The sequence below is a fragment of the Dasypus novemcinctus genome, chromosome 23 (assembly GCF_030445035.2).
Source record: "Dasypus novemcinctus isolate mDasNov1 chromosome 23, mDasNov1.1.hap2, whole genome shotgun sequence".
In the NCBI taxonomy this organism is placed as follows: Eukaryota; Metazoa; Chordata; class Mammalia; order Cingulata; family Dasypodidae; genus Dasypus; species Dasypus novemcinctus.
Genome location: NC_080695.1, coordinates 38,952,880 through 38,975,776, shown reverse-complemented (window position 1 = coordinate 38,975,776; position 22,897 = coordinate 38,952,880). Strand labels below are relative to the sequence as shown.

General features: G+C 43.0%; 1 protein-coding gene across 1 annotated transcript in view; it reads left to right on the top strand.

Annotated features, from left to right (window-relative positions):
- OTOA (otoancorin) overlaps positions 1–22,897 on the top strand; it is a 75,014-nt gene that overhangs the window by 37,166 nt on the left and 14,951 nt on the right. Inside the window, exons 15-25 of the mRNA XM_071211249.1 lie at positions 417–584; positions 2,237–2,377; positions 4,933–4,991; positions 5,150–5,267; positions 8,326–8,399; positions 11,029–11,164; positions 12,065–12,255; positions 13,771–13,864; positions 17,687–17,816; positions 20,323–20,510; positions 22,713–22,868. Coding sequence (XP_071067350.1) covers positions 417–584; positions 2,237–2,377; positions 4,933–4,991; positions 5,150–5,267; positions 8,326–8,399; positions 11,029–11,164; positions 12,065–12,255; positions 13,771–13,864; positions 17,687–17,816; positions 20,323–20,510; positions 22,713–22,868 — 1,455 coding nt within the window. The remainder of the gene's footprint in view (positions 1–416; positions 585–2,236; positions 2,378–4,932; positions 4,992–5,149; positions 5,268–8,325; positions 8,400–11,028; positions 11,165–12,064; positions 12,256–13,770; positions 13,865–17,686; positions 17,817–20,322; positions 20,511–22,712; positions 22,869–22,897) is intronic.

Here is a 22,897-nt window from a genome sequence, read left to right as displayed (position 1 = left end):
ACATTTTGTTTATATAATCATCTGTTGATGGACACTTGGGTTGTTTCTACCTTTGGCCATTGTGAATGATGCTGCTAAGTACGTTGGCGTGCTAGTATCTGTCTGAGTCTCTGCTTTCAAGTCTTTGGGGGTTTATGCCCGAGAGTAGACTTGCCAGGTTAAATGGTGGGTAATTCTATGTTTAACTTTTTGAGGAACTGCCAAACCATTTTCTGCTTCTTGTTTTTTTTTTTTTTTTTTTACTATTTAATTTCCTTTCCTGATAGAAGGAAGGAAGATCTGTGAGGGCAGCTTCTGTCTTGCTCACCATTGTACCTTTAGTTCCCAACCCAGCACCTACCATGCAGTCGGTCTTAATAAACGTCTGCAAGGTGGAGGCCAGGGCAGAGCCTCACCTCGTGGTCGGTCCTCTCCAGGTGCCGTCCCTCTACAACATCAGCCAGATGGGCGTGCTGCTGGCTGGGGTCGGCACCCAGGCCTTGTACAGCATGGACCGGAGGGACCTCTTGCAGGCCCTGAGAAGCCCCATCTCCCAGCATGTGTCTGATCTGTCACCTGCCCAGCAGCAAGGTGTCCTCAGTAAGGTGAGAAGATGTCTGGTCCTCAGCCACGTGGCTTGCAGAGGATGTCGTTTTGTGTGTTCTGAGTGGGCTGTGGCTTTGGGCCATTCATTCAGGGCTGGGATCATCTTGGCCTTCTGGGTATGGGGTCATTTGGAACCTGAAGAACACCTTCTCCTTTCCCCAAAATGCCCATTTGGTCATGCTGTGTTTCTTCCCAGACCCCACCCTGCTCCCTCGCCAGTCTAATCTAGAAGCTTTACTTAAATCAGGTTTAATCAGGTTTCTTGATTGAATAACATTTTTAAAAGTTTGTTCCTCAAATCTACAAATGAAGCCTGAAGTTCTTAAGAGTGCTTCTGAAAGCCCCTTCTGTGACCCAAAGCATGCCAACATGCCCTAGCACATACAGCTGAAATAAAGAGTTTGAGCTTTGGAATAAGACAGACTTGGGTAGGAATCTTACTTATTGCATTTCAACCAATTAGCATTATTATTTTTAAACATTTTTAAAAAGTTGTTAAGATTCACATGATATAAGATTAAAGATTTATTGTGGCAGCATATATATAACTAAAAACTTCTCATTTTAGCCACTTTCATGTGTATAATTCAAAGCTATTAATTACATTCATAATATGGTGTTATCATTGCCACCATCCATTAGGAAAACTTTTTCATCACCCCATATAGAAACTCAGTATCCATTAAAGATTAATCATTTATGGTGAACAATTCAGTGGCATTTAGCCTACTGACAATATTGTGCAACCGCTACTTCTGTCTAGTTCCAAACAGCTTTTTTTTTTTTTTTAAATTTTGGTGAACAACTTTAATGTCTACCATACACATTACAAATACTTGTTGGTTATTATTTTTTAAAAAGATTTATTTATTTATTTATTTATTGCTCCCCCTTCCCCACCCTCTCCCCCTGCCCTGCTGTTTTTGCTGTCTGTATCCATTCTCTGTGTGATCTTCTATATCTATTTCTCTTTTGGTCTTCTCATTTTTCTCCTCTAGGATTCACCAGGATTCAATCTTGGGGACCTCTGGCATGGAGAGAGGTTCCCTGTTAGCTGTGCCACCTCAGTTCCTGGTTTCTGCTGCACTTCACCTTGACTCCCCCTTTATTTCTCTTTTTGTTGTGTCATCTTGCTGCATGACTCATTTGCGCGGGCACTGCTCACTGCACAGACACTCAGCCCACCACGTGGGCATTGGCTTGCCACATAGGCACTGGCTCACCACGTGGGCACTGGCTTGCTACACAGGCATGTTTTCTCTTCTTTTTCACCAGGAGGTCCCAGGGTTGAACCTGGGTTCTCCCATACGGTAGGTGGAAGCCCTATCGCTTGAACTACATCTGCTTCCCTCAAACATCTTCATCATCCGCCCCACCAAAACCCCATATCCACTAAGCAGTAACTTCCCATTCCTCCCGCTCCCATACCCCTGCAACCACCAATCTGCTTTTCTGTCTATGGATTTGCTTCAACCAATTATTCTTTACCCCTCAGTTTCCTTATCTGTAAAATAGGGAAAACAATAGTCACTACCTCATAGGGTTCCTCAGTTGATCTGATGGATTTTATTGCCCATGAGGCACTTGACACAGTGCCTGGTCTTTTCCAGAAGTTCGATGCTCTGGGCATATTTCTTCTCACTTTTGGCAGATGGTTGAAGCGGGAGATACTACCTCAGCCATTGTGGATATTCAAGGGGCTTTCTTTAAGGAAGTGTCTCTCTACGACTTATGGAGGGAACCTGGATTCAACTCTACAGTCTTAAAGGAAAAGGAGCTTCGGAGGAGTCAGGTATGGCCACGATGCCCACAGGTTGCTCCTGTATTTCTGACTGTCTCTCTTCTGGGCAAGGTCTATCTTAAGGTCAGTTTGGTAAAAGGAATTGATTTCTTTGTGATTAAGCCCTGGAGACAGAAGAGCCTAGTGTTAAGATGTCAGACAAGACCTGAGCATGAATTCTCTTCTGCCACTTACTAGCTTTGGGGAAGCTACTTCTCCTTACCTGCTTTCAGTTTTCTTATGTGCAAAATGGGGATAATTTCTCAAGAGAATCAGTGATTTCAGACATATCCCTAAATCACCTGGAAGTGGGAAGTATGCTATAAATACTATAATAGCTGTTATTCTATGTGTTATTAAAAGTTACAAGTATTGAGGCCACTTGGGAATGGTGTACAGAGGCTGATGCACTGCTTTCAGAACTTTTCCTGGTTTCCTTTTCATTTAGCCAACCATTCATTTCATTCATTCATTCAGCAAATGTGTACTGAGCACCTACCTACCATGTGCCAAGCACAATTTACGGTGCTGGGATTGCAGATGTGAACAAAAACGACAAAAACTCTTTCTTCAGGGAGCTTCCTCTCTAGTGAGGGGAGACAGACAATAAATAAAATTAGTAAGTAAAACATAAACTCTGTTAGACAGTGATGAGTGCTGAGCAGGAAAATAAAGAATGGAGCAAAGGAGTTTCAGAGAGTGACGTGTGAGCGATTTTAGATGGGGTGGCCAGAAGTGACCTCAGGAGGGGGCATTTGAGCCAAGAGCTGATGGAGGTGGGGGAGGGCCGTGAGGTTACCAAGGGAGGAAACTTCCAGGCAGAAGAAGCAGGTAGAGCAATGGTGCTGAGACAGATGTGAACCTGGGTGTCTGAGGGAGAGTGAGTTGGTCCAAGGGGCTGGAGTGATGTGAGGGGAGAGTAATTGGAGGGGAAGTAACAGAAACCTTGGAGGGACCCATCCCTGGGGACATGCCAGCCCTTGTGAAGACTCTGACTTCCACTCTGGTGAGAAGGGGAGCTGTTGGAGGGGTTTGAAAAGGGACGTGATCTGACTTATGGTTTAAAAGATTCACTGGAGACCAGTTAGGAGGCTATTATATAATCCAGGCGGGACATAGTGTTGGCTTGGACCAGGTGATGGCAGTGCAGGTGGTGACATAGGGTTAGATTCTGGATCCATCTTTAAGGTAAAACCAGCAGAATTTGCTGCTAGGTTGGATGTGGGGTGTGAAAGAGAGAAAGCTGTCAAGGAGTCAAGGATGATGTTCCAAATGTAGTGGCTCAAAGCAGTAGCAGTCACTTCATTATTTTCTCACATGGTCCTGGGGTTACTAGCTTGGGGGTCTCTCATGGGGCTGGGTTCAGGCAGTGGATGGGCTAGAATCCTCTGTACCTTCATTCGTGGAGCAGACTGGGCTAGGAAGACTGGGGCATCTCTATTTCCTCGTGAATTCACCAGCCTGGTGGCTTCAGGGTGGCTGGACTTCTTGCGTGGGCAGTTCAGGACTCCCAAGCACCTTGAGAGAACCATGCAGTAGTGGTACTCCTTCTGTGACCGAGCCGTGGACATCCATAGCATCACTTCTGTTGCACTCTGTTAGTCCAGGCAATCACAAGGGCCCACCCAAGTTCTTGTGGAGGTGACATAGACTCTACCTCTTGATGCAGGGCATGGCGATGTTCTGGAAGAACACGTTGGACAGGAAATACTGTTGTGCCATTTGGGGATATATATCCTACCACTGGTAACTTTAAGATATTTTTGTCTCAGCCACTGATGTAATGAAGTTACCATTTCTGGAGGTTGGGAAAGACTTTGAGAGGGCCACAGAACTTGACCCTGTGCCCAAGAAAATCTAGAACATATAGAACATGGACACCATCTCGAACATATAGAACATTCTCCCCTGCTACTCCTTTTGCCTGGGTTTTTATGATGCTTTGTGGACTTCAGCTGCCACATCAGACATGCCTCTGCTTAACTCTAGCCCATAATTTATTCTGTTTGGGGAATTATGTTCAAAGTTTCAGTCTATAAAATAGACGAATGCTGTACTTGATTGCATCTGCAAGTTAGGCATTCTGTAAAATTACATTCCTTAAAACAAATGACTCCCCTGACTGCTGTGTATTGTTCTCTGAGAGTACTCAACAGGGAGGGTTTGAGGGGAGTGCATGTTGCGAGCAGGAGTTACTTTATGGATGGTACTTTCTAGTCCATCCTCGTCTGTTCATCCATTTCTTGCTTTCTGGTATGCTGCGTATTCAGGAACTAGCAGGTGGGGCAAGAGAGAGTCCTCACCTGGTTGGCAGTCTCATAAAGCACAGCAAGTAAACCTTTTGCTCCTCACTCATCTCCTGGAACCCAGGGGATCAGCTGGGGCATGAGGCCATGGGTTCTGGAATGTCACTGACACCAGTTCAAACCCCAGTTCTGCCACTTGCCGGGTGTATGGTCCTGGGTAAGGAACATTACCCCCTAAGCCTGAGTTTGCCCCCACAGGGCCTCCTGGTGCTGGGACTCAGCCAGGCTCCATCAGCACTGGCAACTGTTCTCTTCCCGCAGGCCTTGTTCCTGTATGAGCTTCTGGCACAGGCGACGGGAAGGCCCAGCGAGCTCCTGAGGTAGGAGAAGGCAGCTCAGCGTGGGGGCTGAAGAGCCCTTTGGAGCCTTACCCTAGATGAGCTGAAGTTCCCAGGAGAGAGGGTTGGATGGCCACATCTGCCCAGGTCGGATCAAATTTGCCCTCCTCTCTCTTCCCACCCCTGGTTTTCTTTTCTAGTACGGGCCAGCTGATCAAAGGCGTGATGTGCTCACATATTGAAGGCATGAGTGCAGACTCCTTTCTGGTGCATTTCCAGCATTTTGAGAATAACCTTGCCCTGCTGTCACCATACCAGGTACCACTGAGGCGCTTTCCTGCTTCTCTCCTGTCCCCCAACCCAGTCATTGGGCCTTGGTAGTCTTTGGTGGCTCAAGGTCTTTATGTCAGAATCTTCAGATGCAGGTAATGATTTGGGGCCAAATATTGAGCTGGGTCTTTTCCGGTTTCTTTTTTAAAAGATCCAAAGACTCATATATCTACAGCCAAAGATTCAACAGATTGACCCTCCTGTACTCATACTGAACCTTAAAATATGTTTGCAAGATATACCATTTTGCATGTTCATAATTATGTTCTCCTGGGACTGAATGTAATCCCTCTTCTAACATTCCTCTCCTTTCCAGGGGTAGCCTTAATTGGAAACATACTCTAAGAACATTTTCATTTTCATTTCAAATGTCATTTTTCAAACTGTTATGGATACTCTTTAATATTTTATGGATACTTTGGAAAGATTAGGAGCAGTACTGACTTAATTCTTTTATTATGGTAACATGCATAGTACTTAAAATTTCCCATCCTAAACCACTTTGAAGTATACAATCAGCCATATTAATTATATTCATAATGTTGTGCTATCATCACCAGCACCCATTACCAAAATTTTTTCATCACCCCCAACAGAAAACTCTACTGATTACCTCCTCGCTGTCCCCCACCTATACTCTACTTTCTCTCTGTGAATTTGCCTATTCTAGTGGAATTCCATATAAAGGGAATCAAACAATATTTGACCTTTCACTTCTTAGTTCACTTAATACAATGTTTTCAAGGTTTATCTATGTTGTAGCATGTATCAGAACTTCATTCCTTTTTATGGCTCAATAGTATTTCATTGTATATATATATACATAAATATACTTTTTATTTATTCATCCATTGGTAGATACTTGGGTTGCGTTCACCTTTTGCTTATTGTAAATAATACCACATGAACATTAGTATACAAATATCTGTCCAAATCCCTGCTTTCAGTTTGATTACATATATACTAAGAAGTGTGATTCTATAGTCATATTCTATGTTCAACTTTCTGAGGAATTGCTAAACTGATTTTCACAGTGGCTGCACGATTTTGCATTCCCACCTACAAGGTGCAAACATTCCCATTTCTCCATATCCTCACCAACACTTATTTTCCAAGTAACTGACTTTTCATAGAATCTAAGCAAATAAAAATGTACCTTGTCAACAAACAGCTTTTGGGCTTTGAGTGTGAATCTAAGAGAGCAAGCAAGTGACTAAACAAGTCAACTTCCCAGCTCTGGCCTAGGTGTGTTTCAGACCTGAATTAAAAGCTTTTGAACAGTATATTCTGTTCCCAAAAGGCAGTAAGAGTAAAGCTCTGTGTAGAATCCTTTGAGATCATTAGAGGATTATACAAAGATTTAATGAAATTCCATCATTTCCTTGCATTATCTGTTATGACAGTCATTTTCAAACTTGAGTTTGCAATAGCATCTCATTGAAGCAGATTGCAGTGTGGCACACTAGAGTTTCTAACATAGGTTTGGAGTGAGTCCCAGAATTTGTCATTCTAGTCAGTTTGCAAGTGAGAACCACTACACTATATTAAAAGTCTTGGGCAGACAGGGAAGCTGATGATGGGTTGATGATGAAGGCCAGACTTGCTTTGAGGAAGACCTCCTTGTTTGAGTAGGAAGAATTGATGCAACCAAACAAACAAAAGGTTCTCTCCAGTTCTCAGAACCTTCAAATACCAGATAAAGAAAAGAAATAAATAAAATAAATCTTCAAAAAAAAAAAAAAAAGAAAAAAGGAAAAAGAAAAGAAACAATACAGCAAAAGTAAAATTTCCCAAAATGTCCTCTAGAGGAGTCGTTCTCAAGTCAGGGTAGTTTTGCCTTTCAGGGGGAACATTTGCCAATGTCTGAAGATGTTTTTGATTGTTCCAACTGGGGGCAAGTGTGCTATTGGCACCTAGAGAGGAGGCCTGGGCTGCTGCTAATGCCCTATGATGCATAAGGCAGACTCTCACCACAAAGAGTTATCTAGGCCCAATTGTCAATAGTGCTTATTCACAAGAGCCAAAAGGTGGAAACAACCCAAATGCCCATTAGTTGATGAATGGATAAACAAAATGTGGCATATTCATAAAATGGAAAATTATATAGTCATAAAAAAGAATGAAGGACTGATACATGCTACAACATGGATGAACCTGGAGAACATTATACTAAGCTATTAAAGCCAGACACAAAAACCACATATTCTCTGATTTCATTTATGTGAAATATCCAGAATAGGAAAATCCGTAGAGCCAGAAAGTAGATTAGTAGCTGCCAGGAGCTGGGGAGAGAGGGGCATGGAGACTGGCTGCTTCCTGGTTACAGGGTTTCCTTTTAGGGTGATGAAAATGTTCTGGGTCTAGATATTGATGATATCTGTACAATATTGTGAATGTGCTAAATGTCACTAATAAGTAAATTTTATGTTATGTGTCTTTCACTACAATTACAAAAAAAAAACCTTTCACTAGTGCTGAGGTTGAGAACCCTTGCTATAGTGGTAATTACAGTAATGAGTTTGCTGTTGACTCCAAGACTTTTTGTATATATAAAATACATGTAGTTTAAAAAATACAAAGGAGCTCATACTAGACATATTGATCTGTTTCATTGTGTATAATACACACATATAAAACAGGGTATGTGCATCATTCCTTGTTAATATATTTAAATCTATGTTATTAAATAAACTAGTTGCATAATATTCCCTTGTATGGACATATCATAAGTTAGTTAACCAGTCCCCTACGGAGGGACATTAAAATTACATCTCCCTTTCTTTTTCAGCTATAAATGAAAATTTGATAAGCATTTTAACATTTAAATTTTTATGCTTGTCTTAATATTCATTGCCTTTATTTCCTCATCCACAAAATGGGCACAGCAGTTGTACCTGTATCGTAGGATGTTATACCAAAAAAGTGAACATAGATAAAGTGCTTAGAACAGTGCCAGGCACACACACACACAAAACACTCCTTGCTTTTATTATTATTGTTATTATTATTATTGGAACAACTTCATAGAACTGCTTCATTCTTTCAGATTAATTGCTTGGCATGGAAATACTGGGACGTTTCCAGGTCCTCTATGCCGCCTTTCCTCTTGGCCACGCTCCCGTAAGTGCACACAGGCCCTGCTTTCTGGCTTGCTTGTAGGACAGGTGGGAATCACCTAAGCCAAAGTGATTCTGTCCCCCTGGGTCTTCATAAGAATCAGAGGCAGAGCGGAGAGTGTCTTAGACAATTAGGCCCTTGAGGACTAAAATTTGAATTCTGAGCCCCACATAGACATGCCATATAGAACCTCTTGCTTTTTTTTGTTAATTAAAAACCAAAGCGAAATCAACCCAAGCCTGAACGAGTGCCAGTGAAGCAGGTCCCCTCCAGGCTGTTATCACAGCTGTGCCCATGCCACCAGGGAACCAGGGCTGATGTGAATGGTAGGGTCAAATACTGGACATTGTTTCTTTCCTTTTCTCCTTCTTCATTTCCTTCTCTTTCCTCTTCCTGGTATTGTCTTCATTCATTCAATCAAACAAACAAATATTTATCGGTGCTTTACTGTATGCTAATTCTCAGACATTGCTAAATTTTCCCTTTATAAGAGCTTATGATCTTTTGGAGAAAATAGACAAGCATGAAGGCATTATTATATTATCAAGGTGATATTTGGTTGAAAGTAAGAGAAGCTAAACTCAAACTGGCTGAGGTGATAAAAAGGAATTTTTGGTTCAGGTAACTGGAAAGTCCAGGGATGGACTTCAGGCATGGCATCTCTTGGCCCAGGTTTCGATGTTGGCTTCCTTTTCAGGAATGTTCTGTGTTGGTGGTGGCCCCTGGAAGTTCTAGGGTTACATCTTCCCAGTTCATATTCAGGAAAAAGAGAAAGACTCTTTCTTCCCATCATTCTCAATAAAAGTTATAGGTTTGACTCTTACTGGCCTAAATTGGGTCAATTTTGCTCTCTTTGAACGAGTCACTGGGGGTTGGAGGATAAGTACCTTGGACCGGCTTATGTCTGTATCACACTTCTGGAGCTGGGAGTGGGATTGGTGCCACTCAAAACGACAAGGACTAAAAGGGAAGGGGGTGGTTCTCCAAGAAGAAATAATGAACACCAGGTCCAGGGGAGGAAATGTGTCTGCAGAAAGAAGATTCAGGGGAGACTGAACTGATGCCTGCAGAATGAGTTCAGGGTTAGAGAGTTAGGATGAGTATGCTAAGTAGGGACATGAGAGATGTCTGGGTTAGTGGTGGGTGAGGAACGTGAAGCACTCTGGGGAACAAACAGTGTGTATCTGAAGAATGGTTGGGAGGGAGAAGGTCAGCGAGGAAGGGGCAGTCAGATCACCAAGGCCCCTGTGTGATGCAGTGAGGTGTTTCCCTAGCACTCTGGGTGCATCCATCAGATTTATCTGCTTGTGTAGAAGAAGGGGGCCTGATGGGAAGGAGGGAGACAGTGGAAGCTTTCCTCAGTAATTCAGGCCTCTGCATGGCTCGCTCCTTCCATCTACCCACCCGTTTTTCAGGTCAAATAGAGCTGCCTTTTAAGCCTCCCCTGGCCACCCCATCACCATTCTCCATTATGAAGCCATTTTGTTTTCTTCCTTACATTTACCAGTACCTGAAACTACCTGGTTTATTCATTGGTTTGTATGTTTCTTCCCCTGACTAGAATGTAAGCACCATGAGAACAGGGACCACTGATGCCTTGCTCATTGCTCTAGCTGGTGACTAATACTGTTCCTGGATTGCAGGAGATGTGCTGTAGATATCTGTTGTATGAATGAATGAATGGAGAAATAAATAAGACAGTGGTACTGGGAATAGAGAGGCAAGAATAGATTTGAGAAATATTAAGGAGATAGCAATGACATATTTGGGGTAAGGGGAGAAAGGAGTCTGGGGTAGCATAAAGGAGGAAAAACATATTTGGGGGAAGATGTTGATCTGATTTTGGAGCAGTCACATAGTGATGATGAAGAGACTACATGGGCTTAGAGCAGTCTTTCTCCACCTTTTTTCATTATCACCTCCCTAAGGAGAAAAATTTAATTTCTCTTTAACAAGAGAAATTAGATACTAAGGAAAAGACTATTTTTGGGTGGGGTTGAGTTTTGGAGGGTCACATATTGTTGTAATATACAAGATTTTTTTTTTTGTCCCCCAAGACCCAGTTTTCTCTCCATTCGAGTGACATTGTTCCTGTTGAGAATACGTGGTCAAGAGTTTAGGGGAGAGTTCTGGACTGGAGATGCCAGAATTGGGAGTCATTGCTTTTGTTTCTCTCCACTCTATTCTCTTGTTTTTCTTCCTCACTTCCTATTTTATTCTTTCCTTTTTTGTCTCTTTCTTCTTCTACCTTTTCTTTTCCTTCCTCCTCATCTTCTCTCAACTAGTCCATGGTTAACATACATTTATGGAGAACTCATTCTCTGATCAATGCTTCTGGGACATAAAAGACGAGTTTGATGGGAAGTTTTTTCCTACCTATAGAAGAAGAGCATCATGGGTGCGGGTTTGTTTACCATGCACAGAAGAGGAACATGATGATTAGGGTGCTTGTTTCTTGCTCATAGAAGAGGAGCATGATGGGTAGAGGCTTGCTACCTGCCGAAAGGAGCTGCAGCCTAACTGGGGAGAACAAATACTTAAATAACATTCCTGGCTATGTGGATCCTGATTTCAGGGACAAATACACAGCAGCCACCTTCTTCTTCTTCCCATTCTCTGCATCTTTCTCCAGGGCCCGCTACCTGGCTTCTATCCCAGCCTCCCAGTGTGTGTCCTTTCTGATCAGCCTGGGGAAGAGTCAGTTGGATTCCTTGGTTTTAGATTCCCACAAAAAGAATTCAGTTCTCAGGAAAGTACAGCAGTGCCTGGTAAGAACTCTTTCTGGGTAAGACTTTCACTGGTGTCCCTTTGCTTTGGGGATCCTGGTCATTCTGGGGGCCCTCAAGGGGATGTGACTGGGATGTCAAGCCCGCTGCAATGGCTGGTTATCTGACTTGTGGGTCTCCAAGCTGGCTCTGAAGCCACTGGTTGTGATAGTCTTGACTATTGGATCTGGAGACTTCCATCCCAGGACCTGAGTGAAGGGAAGCTCTCTAGTCTGGATTCTAGACACACCTCTGCCAGTGATTAGACATGTGACTTTGTGCAAGTCACTTCACCTCCCTGAACCTCAGTCTCCTCAACTGTGAGATGGGTGCAGTAGCACTTAGCTCATAGAGTTACTGAGGGGAGAAAATAGGCAACGCGTTGCTTTGTGCAAAGGTTCGAGGGCAGACCTGGGAGCTAGACTGTCTGGATGTGTATCCCAGCGTTGCCACTAGCTGGTTGTTTCTTTATTTTGTAAAAGTGCATGATATTAGTGCCTACCTCTTCTGGTTACTCTGAAGATGAAATGGGTTAAGACCTGTAAACACCAGTAAATGTTAGCTCCCTTTGTAATTTTGAGGAAGAGCTTTGATGACTTTCAAGTGGCATCCCAAGTTTGAGGGGCTGTTTTCTTATTGATCTTATCATAATGGTTGTTGAAATCTGAAACATCCTCAGAGCAATAACAACCATGACGATGACAGCCCTCCCTTACTGAGTGCTCAGGATGTGCTCAGTCTTCTGCCCACAATCTCTCCCTTGCACTGTCTCTTACCAGCCCATGGCAGAGCAGGCAATTCAGATCCTGAATCTTTATGAGGTTTGGGGTTAGGAAGTGTTTGAAGGCATCATGATCTTGAGTCCTACCAGAACTTCCCATCAACCCTGCTGGTTGGTTTCAGGATGACTCCCTTGCCGATGAGTACGCCGTGGACATCGTGGGGAAGCTGCTCTGCCACTTGCCGGCAGCCGTAATCGACCGTGGGGTCTCCTCCAGGGCCTGGGCCACTGCCTTGCACAGCCTTGGACACTGCCCAGACCTCAGCGCAGACCAAAAGGCTGCAGTGAGGCTCAGGCTCCTGCAGCAGCATGGGTGAGGAGGGGCTGGGGCTTGGCATTGTGGGGGTGGCTGTGATGAGCAGAGGGGCCCCCAGACCCAGCTCGTCTTCCCTCAAAACACAGAGAGTCTGTAGTTTGGAATGAGGTTAGATAACGTTTATTATGGAAATGTGAACTTTCTTCTTTTGGCCTCAGATTTCCTGTAAAGAATATAATTTAGCATTCAGTTTGAAAAGATGGCACTTTACATATACAAAGCGGTGTTATTTTTGAAATGAAATGAAATGATGATGATGATATTAATGCTGCAGATAGCAGAGATATTGTCATCTCAGGGTGACTGTGCACTTCCTGGGGGAAAACAACTCTTCTTTCCCATGTAGAGTCTTCTGAGTTGAGGCCAGCTATTTGAGTAGGACCTAGCAATCAGTCAATGGCCAGACAATACTTATTTCTTGAGTAATTCCTGGGTCCTCTACTGTCATATAAAGTGGAAGACCATGGACCTAAGGAACCAGACTCTTTGGGTTAAAATCTTGTTTCAGTCATTTACTGTCTGTGTGACCTGGGACAAGACACTTTATAGGTTTGCACATTAATTTTTGCATCTGTAGGATGGGGACAGTCATAGTCTCCATAGGGTGGTTGTGGTGATGAAATGACTTAGTGTATGTTAAGTGACTTAGAATCGTACCTTGTATGTAGTGCTGAGTATGTGAGAAGTGTTTTATTATCACTAGTGCTGAAGATGCAGTGGTTACTAAGACAGGTGTGGTCCTGCCATCACACAGCATACAGCTTGGTGGACTTATATTTTTAATCAAATAGATTGGTTTGCCCTGTGTCTTAGAGAGGGACTATGACTTCTAATTGGGCAGACCTCCTTTAGGAATGTTTCCAAATATAGTGTGATAAACTTCATTTTAGACATTTGTGATCTGTATAAGAAAAGCAGTAGATTCTGGATCACTTATTGTCCTGTTATCCTTTTGAGCTCACAAGGAACTTTTGTCTTGCTATAAGAGAAGACAATTTCACTAATTTAAAAAGAATAAATATATCTTTACTGTTCTATTGAAGGAAAGGAAGGAGGAAATACTGGAAAGTAAATGACAGACATGCAATTGAGACAACATCAAAAAAGGAAATTTATTGAGTTCAGAAATGGAATGTAATAGATAACTCCAGGGTTTGGCTCCAGGCATGTCTGGATGCAGGGACTCAAATGATGTCATCGGGAACATGCTCCTCCTGTGCCTCAGCTCTGTGTTCCTTGATGTGGCCTTTATATTCCCCACTTGGTGAGAGGCATTGCCTTCTGTATCTTCCCTCCTGCTAGAGAGTCCAGAAAAATAGAGAGGACTTCTCTGGTAGTTCTATCAAAATCCCTAGTTTTGACTCTGACCAGCTTGTATCACATGTTAGTTCCTTGGTCATGGAAGTGGGACCTTGTGAATGACAGCTTCTCCAGGTGTGAAGATTGTACCTGCAGGAACAAGGGGACAAGGGCAGCAGCATATTTTTCATCTAACTACTTATCTTTTCTTAGACTCCCTCAGAACTGGACGGCTGAGACTACGAAGGACGTGGGACCCTTTTTAGTCCTTTTCTCGGGAGATGAATTGAGCCCTGTTGCCACAAAGGTACCTCTGTGCTACATCTTAAGAAGGTTGAAGGAATTTGAAGGGGGAGAGAAAGTATGCTCATCTGTACCCTATTGAGTTCGCTGGTAGTCATTAGTTCTGGAAGCTTCCTCCAGGTTCCACTCCACTCACAAGGTTTAGGAAAATGAGCCAAATAAGTCCTGGGCCTTTTGCATGACCTTCCAGACTATGTACACAGCCTGGGAACTGTTTAGCTGTCACACTGCTGTCTGTGTGCCTCCCATGTGTGTGCCATTCAGGGGTCTTATACCTGCCAGTGTCGTGTGTATGTGCATATCTATGTCCAGGGTGTGCAATCACATACACAAACACTTTTAATCCAAAAACAAATCCTTATGGAACATGAACTTACTAGCTCTATACTGCGGATGTGTGGAGAGGTAGGTGGTCTAGCCAGGAGACATGCAAAACAAGCATGAATTAGCCCTCTTTTGCTGCAGAACAAACAGTCACATAATCTCACTGGCATCAAACAATCAGCATTTATTTCTTGCTGATAGGTCTGTGGGTCACTGGAGAGCAGGTTACCTGGAGCTTATTCTCACCATGAAGGTCTGAAACTCCAGAAAAGGGAATGGAAAGTACAATTCCCCTTAAAGCCCAGACTGGGAATTGGCACAGTCACTTCGGCCACATTCCATTGTCCAAAGCAAGTCACATGAGAATCCCTGGGGCAAGAAATAGCCTCCTTCCAAGGAGGTAGGTGGTGGCAGAGTGAATACTCATGGAGTGATAATCCAATCAACCACAAAGCATAGCCACACACTCTCAGCCCTGTACTTGCACACGCAAGGAGTGCATTCTTGGGAAGCAGATGTGGCTCAAGCAATTGGTCTCCTGTCTACCATATCGGAGGTCCAGAGTTCAATACCTGGTAAGGCAAGCTGGCCCATGTGGTGAGCTGGCCCACACAGAGTGCTGGCCTGTGCAGAGTACTGCCCCACACAGGAGTGCTGCCCTGCACAGGAATGCTGCCCTGTGCAGGAGTGCTGGCCTGCATAGGAGTGCTGGCTCGTGCAGAGAATTTGCACAGCAAGATGATGCAACAAAAAGAGACACAGAGGAGAGATGATAAGGGATGCAACAGATCAGGGAGCTGAGGTGGCGCAAGAGAATGATCCCCTCTCTCCTGCTCTGGAAGGTCCCAGGATTGGTTCCTGGAGCTGCCTAATGAGAATATAAGCAGACACAGAAGAACACACAGTGAGCGGACACAGAGAGCAGACAATGGAGGGAGGGGGGAGAAATGAATAAATAGATAAATTAAAAAAAAAAAAAAGGAGTGCATTCTCACACTTGCCCAGCAAGACCCTACCATCCACGTATCACCAAGATTCATACATGGACAGCACATGGTCTTATGTCCACTCATAATGAATTCATTTATGGGGTCCAAATATATATTTATGAACAGTACAAGCATAAATCTTACAGTCAACTTTTTTTTCATGAAAAAAATGGAAGTGTTATCACTTATATGTGAACATACATAAACAATGAGTATAAAGTAAAAGATGCAAACTTACAAAAAAACATGCATAACCGACAGGACTCTCATACATCACCCCACCACCAACACCTTGCATTGCTGTGAAACACTTGTTACAAATGATGAAAGAACATTGTCAAAATATTTCTACTAATTGTAGTCCATTTCTTACAATTGGTGTATTTTCCCCAACCCACCCTATTGCTAACACCCTGTTTTAGTGTTATATATTTGTTATAGTTCATGAGAAAACATTTTCCTATTTGTTCCATTAACCACAGTTATCTTTTTAAGTGGAAAAAGTCCTGCATCAACATGGTTAAATTTCAAAAACAAGTAAAAAGAAGAAAAGCGAGTTGCTAAAGAATATGTATATTAGGATATTAGTTAAATATAGTTTGAACACATGCAAACGTATTCTATGTTTTGTTTATAATTTCATATATGTGTAGGAGGAGTTTAAAAGCGTCCGTGGGAATGGTGAATGTCAAATTCAGGATGATGGTTACTTCTGGGGAGAAAGGAAGCCAAGGGTGAGGGAGTGATCTTAGAGCCTTCTGTTATATTTGTGATGTTTTATTTCTTAAGCTGGTTGTGGGTGCATGTGTATTTTGTTGTATTATTCTCTATGCTTTTTATGCCTAGAACGTTTAATAAAACAAGCAATACAAAGTCCTAGTTTAAGAAATCCCAAGTATACCAAAGAATATGTGATGAAAAGCAAATTTCTTTCTCACCCGACATTTCTGGTTCCCCAGCCTCCCTGCTTAGAGGCAGTTGCTGTTTCTTGTACATCCTTTTGGAAAAACCCTACCCAAGCTTATGCACACTCTTTTTTGTGAAAATATAGATGGAAACTACCATTCACTGAGCTCTTCACTTTGCTTTCTACAAGTTGACTGTTTATCTTAGAGCAATTGCTGTCTCCCTAGGCTGTACTTTATATGGGGAGACTGAAAAGTGGACTGGTACATGGTCCCCAGCCCAGATCAGTTGATTCTGAATCTCTAGGGGTGGGACCTGGACATCTGTAGAATTTCTAGGTGATTCCACATACAGCCAGGGTTGAGAACTGCTGGCTTAGACTGTGTTTTGAATTGTGCAGATTTGTTCTAGAATAGAAAGTGGACCTATAGCCTGACTGGTGATTTCTCTTTGGGGCAGTAGGGACCCAGAAGTGTGTGGCTGTATGAGAGAGTTTGATTAATTCTCTGGGTTTGTGGACAGGTCTACCAATCATATCCTGAATCTTGACAAAGTGTATTATTTGTCAATAAGAAATGGCACCTTCTCCAGAGTTACAAGAACCCCCTAATTGCTGGTCTCGCCCCAGAGTCCAGAGATCACTTTCTTCCTCTTCCTTTTTGTGATAAATATAAAATTTAATAGAAATTGAAAACAATACCAAACCAAAAAAAGATAGGCATACCTACTTTTTTTTTTAGTTTTGTTTCTTTTGTTTCTTTCTATACCTACATTTTAAAAAAAAGATTTATTTATTTCTCTCCCCTTCCCCTCATTCCCCACCCCCCGACCCTGTTGTCTGTTTTCTGTGTCTATTTGCCACGTGTTCTTCTTTGTCCACTTCTGTTGTTGTCAGTGGCACGGGAATCTGTGTTTCTTTTTTTTTGTTGCGTCATCTTGTTGCGTCAGCTCTCCGTGTATGTGGCGCCATTCCTGGGCAGGCTGCACTTTCTTTCGTGCTGGGCGGCTCTCCTTATGGGGAGCACTCCTTGCGCATGGGGCTCCCCTACGTGGGGGGACACCCCTGAGTGGCAGGGCACTCCTTGCGCGCATCAGCACTGCGCATGGGCCAGCTCCACATGGGTCAAGGAGGCCCGGGGTTTGAACTGTGGACCTCCCATGTAGTAGACGGATGCCCTAACCACTGGGCCAAGTCTGCTTCCCCCTACATTTTTGATAGATGTTGTCAGATTGCCTTGGTAATGACGTACCATTTAACAGTCCCACAGAAAACTACATATGTTCATTTCCCACATCGTGGCCAGCATTAGGTATTAATTGCTATTTTATTTGTGACAATCTAATGGTTGAAAAATGATGTACCCTTGTGTTATTTAGCATATATTGAATTATTTTTTTGAGGTTGAGCATTATTTCACATGAATCTTTGTAGAGACCAAGTTAGTTGGGCTAGGGATTAAATTTATTTGGGAAACTGCTGAAAAGAAAAAAACCCCACAAAGGCAGTAAGTGATGTCACGGTTTAAACTTTGATTAAACTATTTCACCATGCACTTTCCTTATTTTTTTACTCCTCTTTCATTTTTCACCTCCTCTCCTCCACACAGTTCCCAGATAGCCTTCAACAAATAGCTTCCAAGATGGCTGGGACCCCACTCCCTAAAGAGTTCCTCTGGGCCGTCTTTGAATCTGTCCGGAACAGTAGTGATGAGAGCCGCAGCTATGACACCAGCCCTGGTGAGTGGTTCTGGGGTACCTAAACCCATGCCAGGGTATCAGTGTTTTGGGCGAAGTTCCTGGTATCGATGGGCCTCTTTCCAGGGGAACCAGATTAAATATCTGCAAAGCCTAAGAATGACAGAATTTAACAGGCCAAAGAATTATACCTTTGAAAAGGGATTTGAAATCGTGTCTTGCACTCCTTACTGTAGCTGAGAGGTGAGCATGTGCTATGAAACTTTCCCGAGGACCGACTTAGAAGGACAAAATAGCTAAGTGGTTAAATATTGCTGTGCTGGGGCCAGGGGTCAGAGGGGCTGGAATCTGAATCCTGGGTCTGTTGCTTATGGGCTCTGCGCCTTTGGGCAAACTATTAGCCTCTCTGTGCCTCAGTTTTCATCCTCTGTAAAAAGGTGATAATAAAAGTCCCTACTTCATTGAGTCATGGTGAAGATTAATAGGTTTAAACCCATAAAAGTGTTTACAGCAGTGCCTGGCATGCAGGAAATGCTCAGTAACCCTTAGCTATTTTCATTATCATACCATGCACTGACCAAGTGCAGACCTGTGCCAGGCATGAGAACACCAAGTTAATCAGGTCCAATAAGAATTGTCATCATAATTGACAGTCAGTGCTTGTTTTCATTCATCAACAAATATTTGTTGGGCACTGCCTGTGTGAACAAAACAGACAAAAGTCTCTGTGTGGGAGTAGGCCATGTGGATGCTTCCAGGCAGAGTGAAATATGATTGGAGCAGGAGAGGAGTGGGAAGTGACAGGCTGGAATGGAGAGCAAGGCCAGTCCCAGAGGGCTAATAAAGGAAACCATGAGGACTTGGGCTTTACTCTGCATGGGATGAGGAGTTGTGGAGAATTGTCTCTCCTTGCATTGTCTTATCCCCACCTCTGTCCTTGGAGGAGGGCATTATGATTTCTCCCAGTTTCTTGGTGAAGGAAACTGTGATTTAGAGAGATTAAGCGACTTGGCCAAAGTCACACTGTTAGTAAGCGGCAGAATATGGATTTGTACCCAAAGCCGGTGGTTTTCACCACCAGCTCTGACTGCCGTCAAAGGCCTACTAGTTCAGTTGTGATATTGCAATACTCCTACTGTGTGCATGTGGATATGCAAAAGTAAGACTTCCCACACTCTGTGGGGAGGAAGGAAGCTCTGTTATCAGGGCCATAATTCAGAGTCTCCTGAGGTTGATTCTGGGTATTCATTGCTACTGTGTTTATAATAATTAATGAATTAGCAGAATTACAACTTGGTTTTATTTTTGTTGAGTTTTGTATGTGTTCATTCATTCAGAAAATATTTGTCAAACACCTACTATGTGCTAGGCCCTATTTAAGCCCTGGGGATATGGTAGACAGAAGACCAAGTACCTACTCTTCTATTAAACCGTGTTATCACTGGATCCTGTTTTTATTGTAGAGTGGGGTGGGAGTCTAGGAGGGATGGATCTTTTCTCCCTTCCATGCTGGTTGGGATAAAAATCTTTGAGGACCACACTTGGTGCCCTTGATCTGGTCTAGTTTCACCTCTTGATGGGAGCCAAGTGAATTTCCATTAAAGGTGCAGTGAGAGGGCTGTGGTCACTGGCTAGGGAAATGCTTGGATCTTGGTGGTGGTGGTGAGACTGTCAGCAGCTGTAATGGTGAGCTGCTAAGACAAAAAATCCAAGATTTCTCTTAAGACCAGGAGCCTGGGGTTTTCTTCCAGTTTGGGCAAATCTGGACTAGCCAAGACAATAGCTCATTTGCATGTTATGGGTGATTACTTTAACCAGGTAAGGCTCAAGTTATTCAAAGGGATGGGTTTCTCCTGTTGCTAACAAAAATGCAATGGGCCCATCTCTCCTCTCTCCTGGAATAGGAAAGCCACAGCCCTCACTGTGATTTTTAATGGGAGGAAAATCACCCTTTCAATTAGGTGAGAGTACTCCTTCCTCATGATTCTGGAACCCTTAACTCTAGGTTACAAACTCAAATGCATAGAGGGACCAGGCAGATAACATAAATAATAATAATAATGGTAACATTTACTGAGTGCTTGTTGTATGCCTGGCACTGTTCTAAGTGCTTAAATATATAATTTCAGTTAGTTCTCACAACAGTCCTATGAGGTAATTTTTATCTCCATCATATTGATGAGGAAACTGAGGTACAAAGCAGTTAAATAGCTTTGGATTCAATCTAAAGCAAGGGCTGCTCATCACCAGCTCCTGCTACCCTTGAGGGGTTTGCAGTCCAGTTGTAACATAGCAAACTTCCTCTCGTGTACGTGTGGATGTGCAAAAAGTTTAAATTTCCACAATTTTTTTTCTAGCTTATTAGCAAGAGATAGCAGAGTGGGATTCAAACTGGTCCTTGAGTCCCTGCTCTCACTTTTAAGCTATACTGCCTCTTGGGAAGAAACTCTACTGGAGAAGACTATTATTCATTTCAGTAAAGAACCGGACTAAAATTTCCTGAAATTTTCTTTCCTCTACCCCTTCCCGGCATCTCCCCATCCTTCAGGCTGCCATGGAGTTACAGCTCCCTCTTCTGATGACATCCTCAAGTTGGCTGAGGCCAATGCCTGCTGGACCACGGAGGACTTATTCTGCATGGAAGAAGACACGTTCATCAGGAACGTGGAGCTCCTGGGGGGCGTCAGTGGTTTCAACTGGCCTCAACTGATGGCCCTGAAGGAGAAGGCAATACAGGTAAAGGCCCCATGTGGGAAGTGGAGGAGGCAATAAACAGAGGGGGCAAACCCCCAATTTAAGTTTTCACATATGTTATCTTGTTAAAAATGTCACTGCATCAGCTTAGTGCTGTAGTTGTGGTTTCCTCATCCAAGAAACATGGACACCTCTAGCTCTTCCCTCTGTGGGCTATGGTAGAGGACAGAATGCCATGTGCTTGGGCACTCAATGGCTATCACATTCTCTGATATTCTGATGTCACTTGACAGAGACAGTTTCCAAGGATTGTGCCTTTCTTTCCTCCACTTGGAGAACCCCAACTGTTGCTTGCAGCAGGCATTCTCAGAATCTATGGCAAATTCATCTGAAAACATAGAAGAAGGGGGTGAAAAGAGGACTGGAAGTAGTCTGCCACCTTTAAAAAGGTCTCTTTTAGTGACTTGTTTTAATATCCTACCTGTTGTGGGGTTAAAAAATTAAGTATCATAAAGTTACATTTATAACTCTTTTTTTATTTTTAAGGATTTTTTAAATTATTTATCATCTCTGCCCCACCCCCACTCCCTGTTGTCTGCTCTCTGTGTGATTCTCTGTGCGTTCTTCTGTGTCTGCTTGTCTTTTCTTTCTGTGGCCCTGGGAGCTCAATCTCTTGTACCACCTCAGCTCCCTGGTCGGCTGTGTCTCTTATTGTCTCTCGTCTGTGTCTCTTTTTGTTGCGTCATCTTGCTGCGCCAGCTCTCCACTGGGGCCTGCTTGCCATTGCTGCCAGCACTCCTGCACAGTCTAGCCCTCCTGCATGGGCCAGCACTCCATGTGGGCCAGCTCTCCGCTCGGGCCAGCTTGCTGTGCGGGCTGGCTTGTCTTCATCAGGAGGCCTTGGGAATTGAACCCTGAACCTCCCATATGTAGCCAGGAGACTCATCCACTTCCCACATTTATAACTCTTAAAATTATATTTATAACTCAGTTTTTTACATAAGTAATCCAAGTTTATTTTAGAAAAATCAAAAAATAATAAAGAAGAAAAGCAGTCACAATCTTTTACCCAGAGATTAATTTGTTAATATTTTATATTTTTTGGTATATAGCTACCCAGACTTCTGTGTACATGTGTAAAGTACATTTATTTATTTAATATATATTCATATGTATATGTGTGTCAAAAAAAACTCATCTCTGTATTCTAAAACCTGCTTTCTACACCCAATAGTACAGAGTACATATTTTTCCATATCAGAAGTATAAATCTATATCATTATTTTATTTATTTATTTTTTTAAAGATTTATTTATTTATTTAATTTCCCCCCCTCCCCTGGTTGTCTGTTCTTGGTGTCCATTTGCTGCGTCTTGTTTCTTTGTCCGCTTCTGTTGTCTTCAGCGGCATGGGAAGTGTGAGCGGCGCCATTCCTGGGCAGGCTGCACTTTCTTTTCACGCTGGGCGGCTTTCCTCACGGGCGCACTCCTTGTGCGTGGGGCTCCCCCACGCGGGGGTCACCCTTGCGTGGCATGGCACTCCTTGCGTGCATCAGCACTGCGCATGGCCAGCTCCACACGGGTCAAGGAGGCCCGGGGTTTGAACCACGGACCTCCCATATGGTAGACGGACGCCCTAACCACTGGGCCAAAGTCCGTTTCCCTATATCATTATTTTAAATAGTCATATAATATTTAACTTATGGCTTGTCTTTATTTATCCAGTCAATTGTTAGATCTTTATATTGTTTGTATTTTTAAAAAATGTCTTAAGGTACATATTTGTACATATATCTTTGGATACTTGTCTCATTATTTCCTTAGGCTAAATTCTCAGTGTTGGAATTTCAGGGTCAAAGAGTATAAATATTTTAAAGCTTTTGATACATATAGCCAAATTGCCCCCTAAAAAGCATGAACCAATTTATATTCTCAACAGCATCAAATGAGACTATCCTTTACCCTGTATTTTTCTAATACCATAAAAAATCCTTTTTACTCTTTGCCAATATGATGAACCAACATGTTATGTTTCTTTAATTATGAGAGATTGAACCTTTTCCTATATGTTTATTACTTCTTTTGTGAATTTCTTGTTCATATCTTTTGTCTGCATTTCCGCAAAAGTCATCATCTTTTACTTATTGATTTGTAAAAGAGCTTTTATATTAAGGAGAATTACTCTATGTCTATTCCAAATGTTGTTACTGATGTTCAGTCTGATCTGGCTTCTTTTCACCTGAAGGTTTGGGACATGCCTTCTTACTGGAGAGAGCACCATATTGTCTCTCTGGGGCGTATTGCGCTGGCTCTCAATGAGGGTGAGCTGGAGCAGCTGGATCTCAGCTCCATCGACACCGTGGCTTCCTTAAGTCAACAGACAGAATGGACCCCAGGGCAAGTAAGCAGATGTTGCTTGATCTTTTGAAT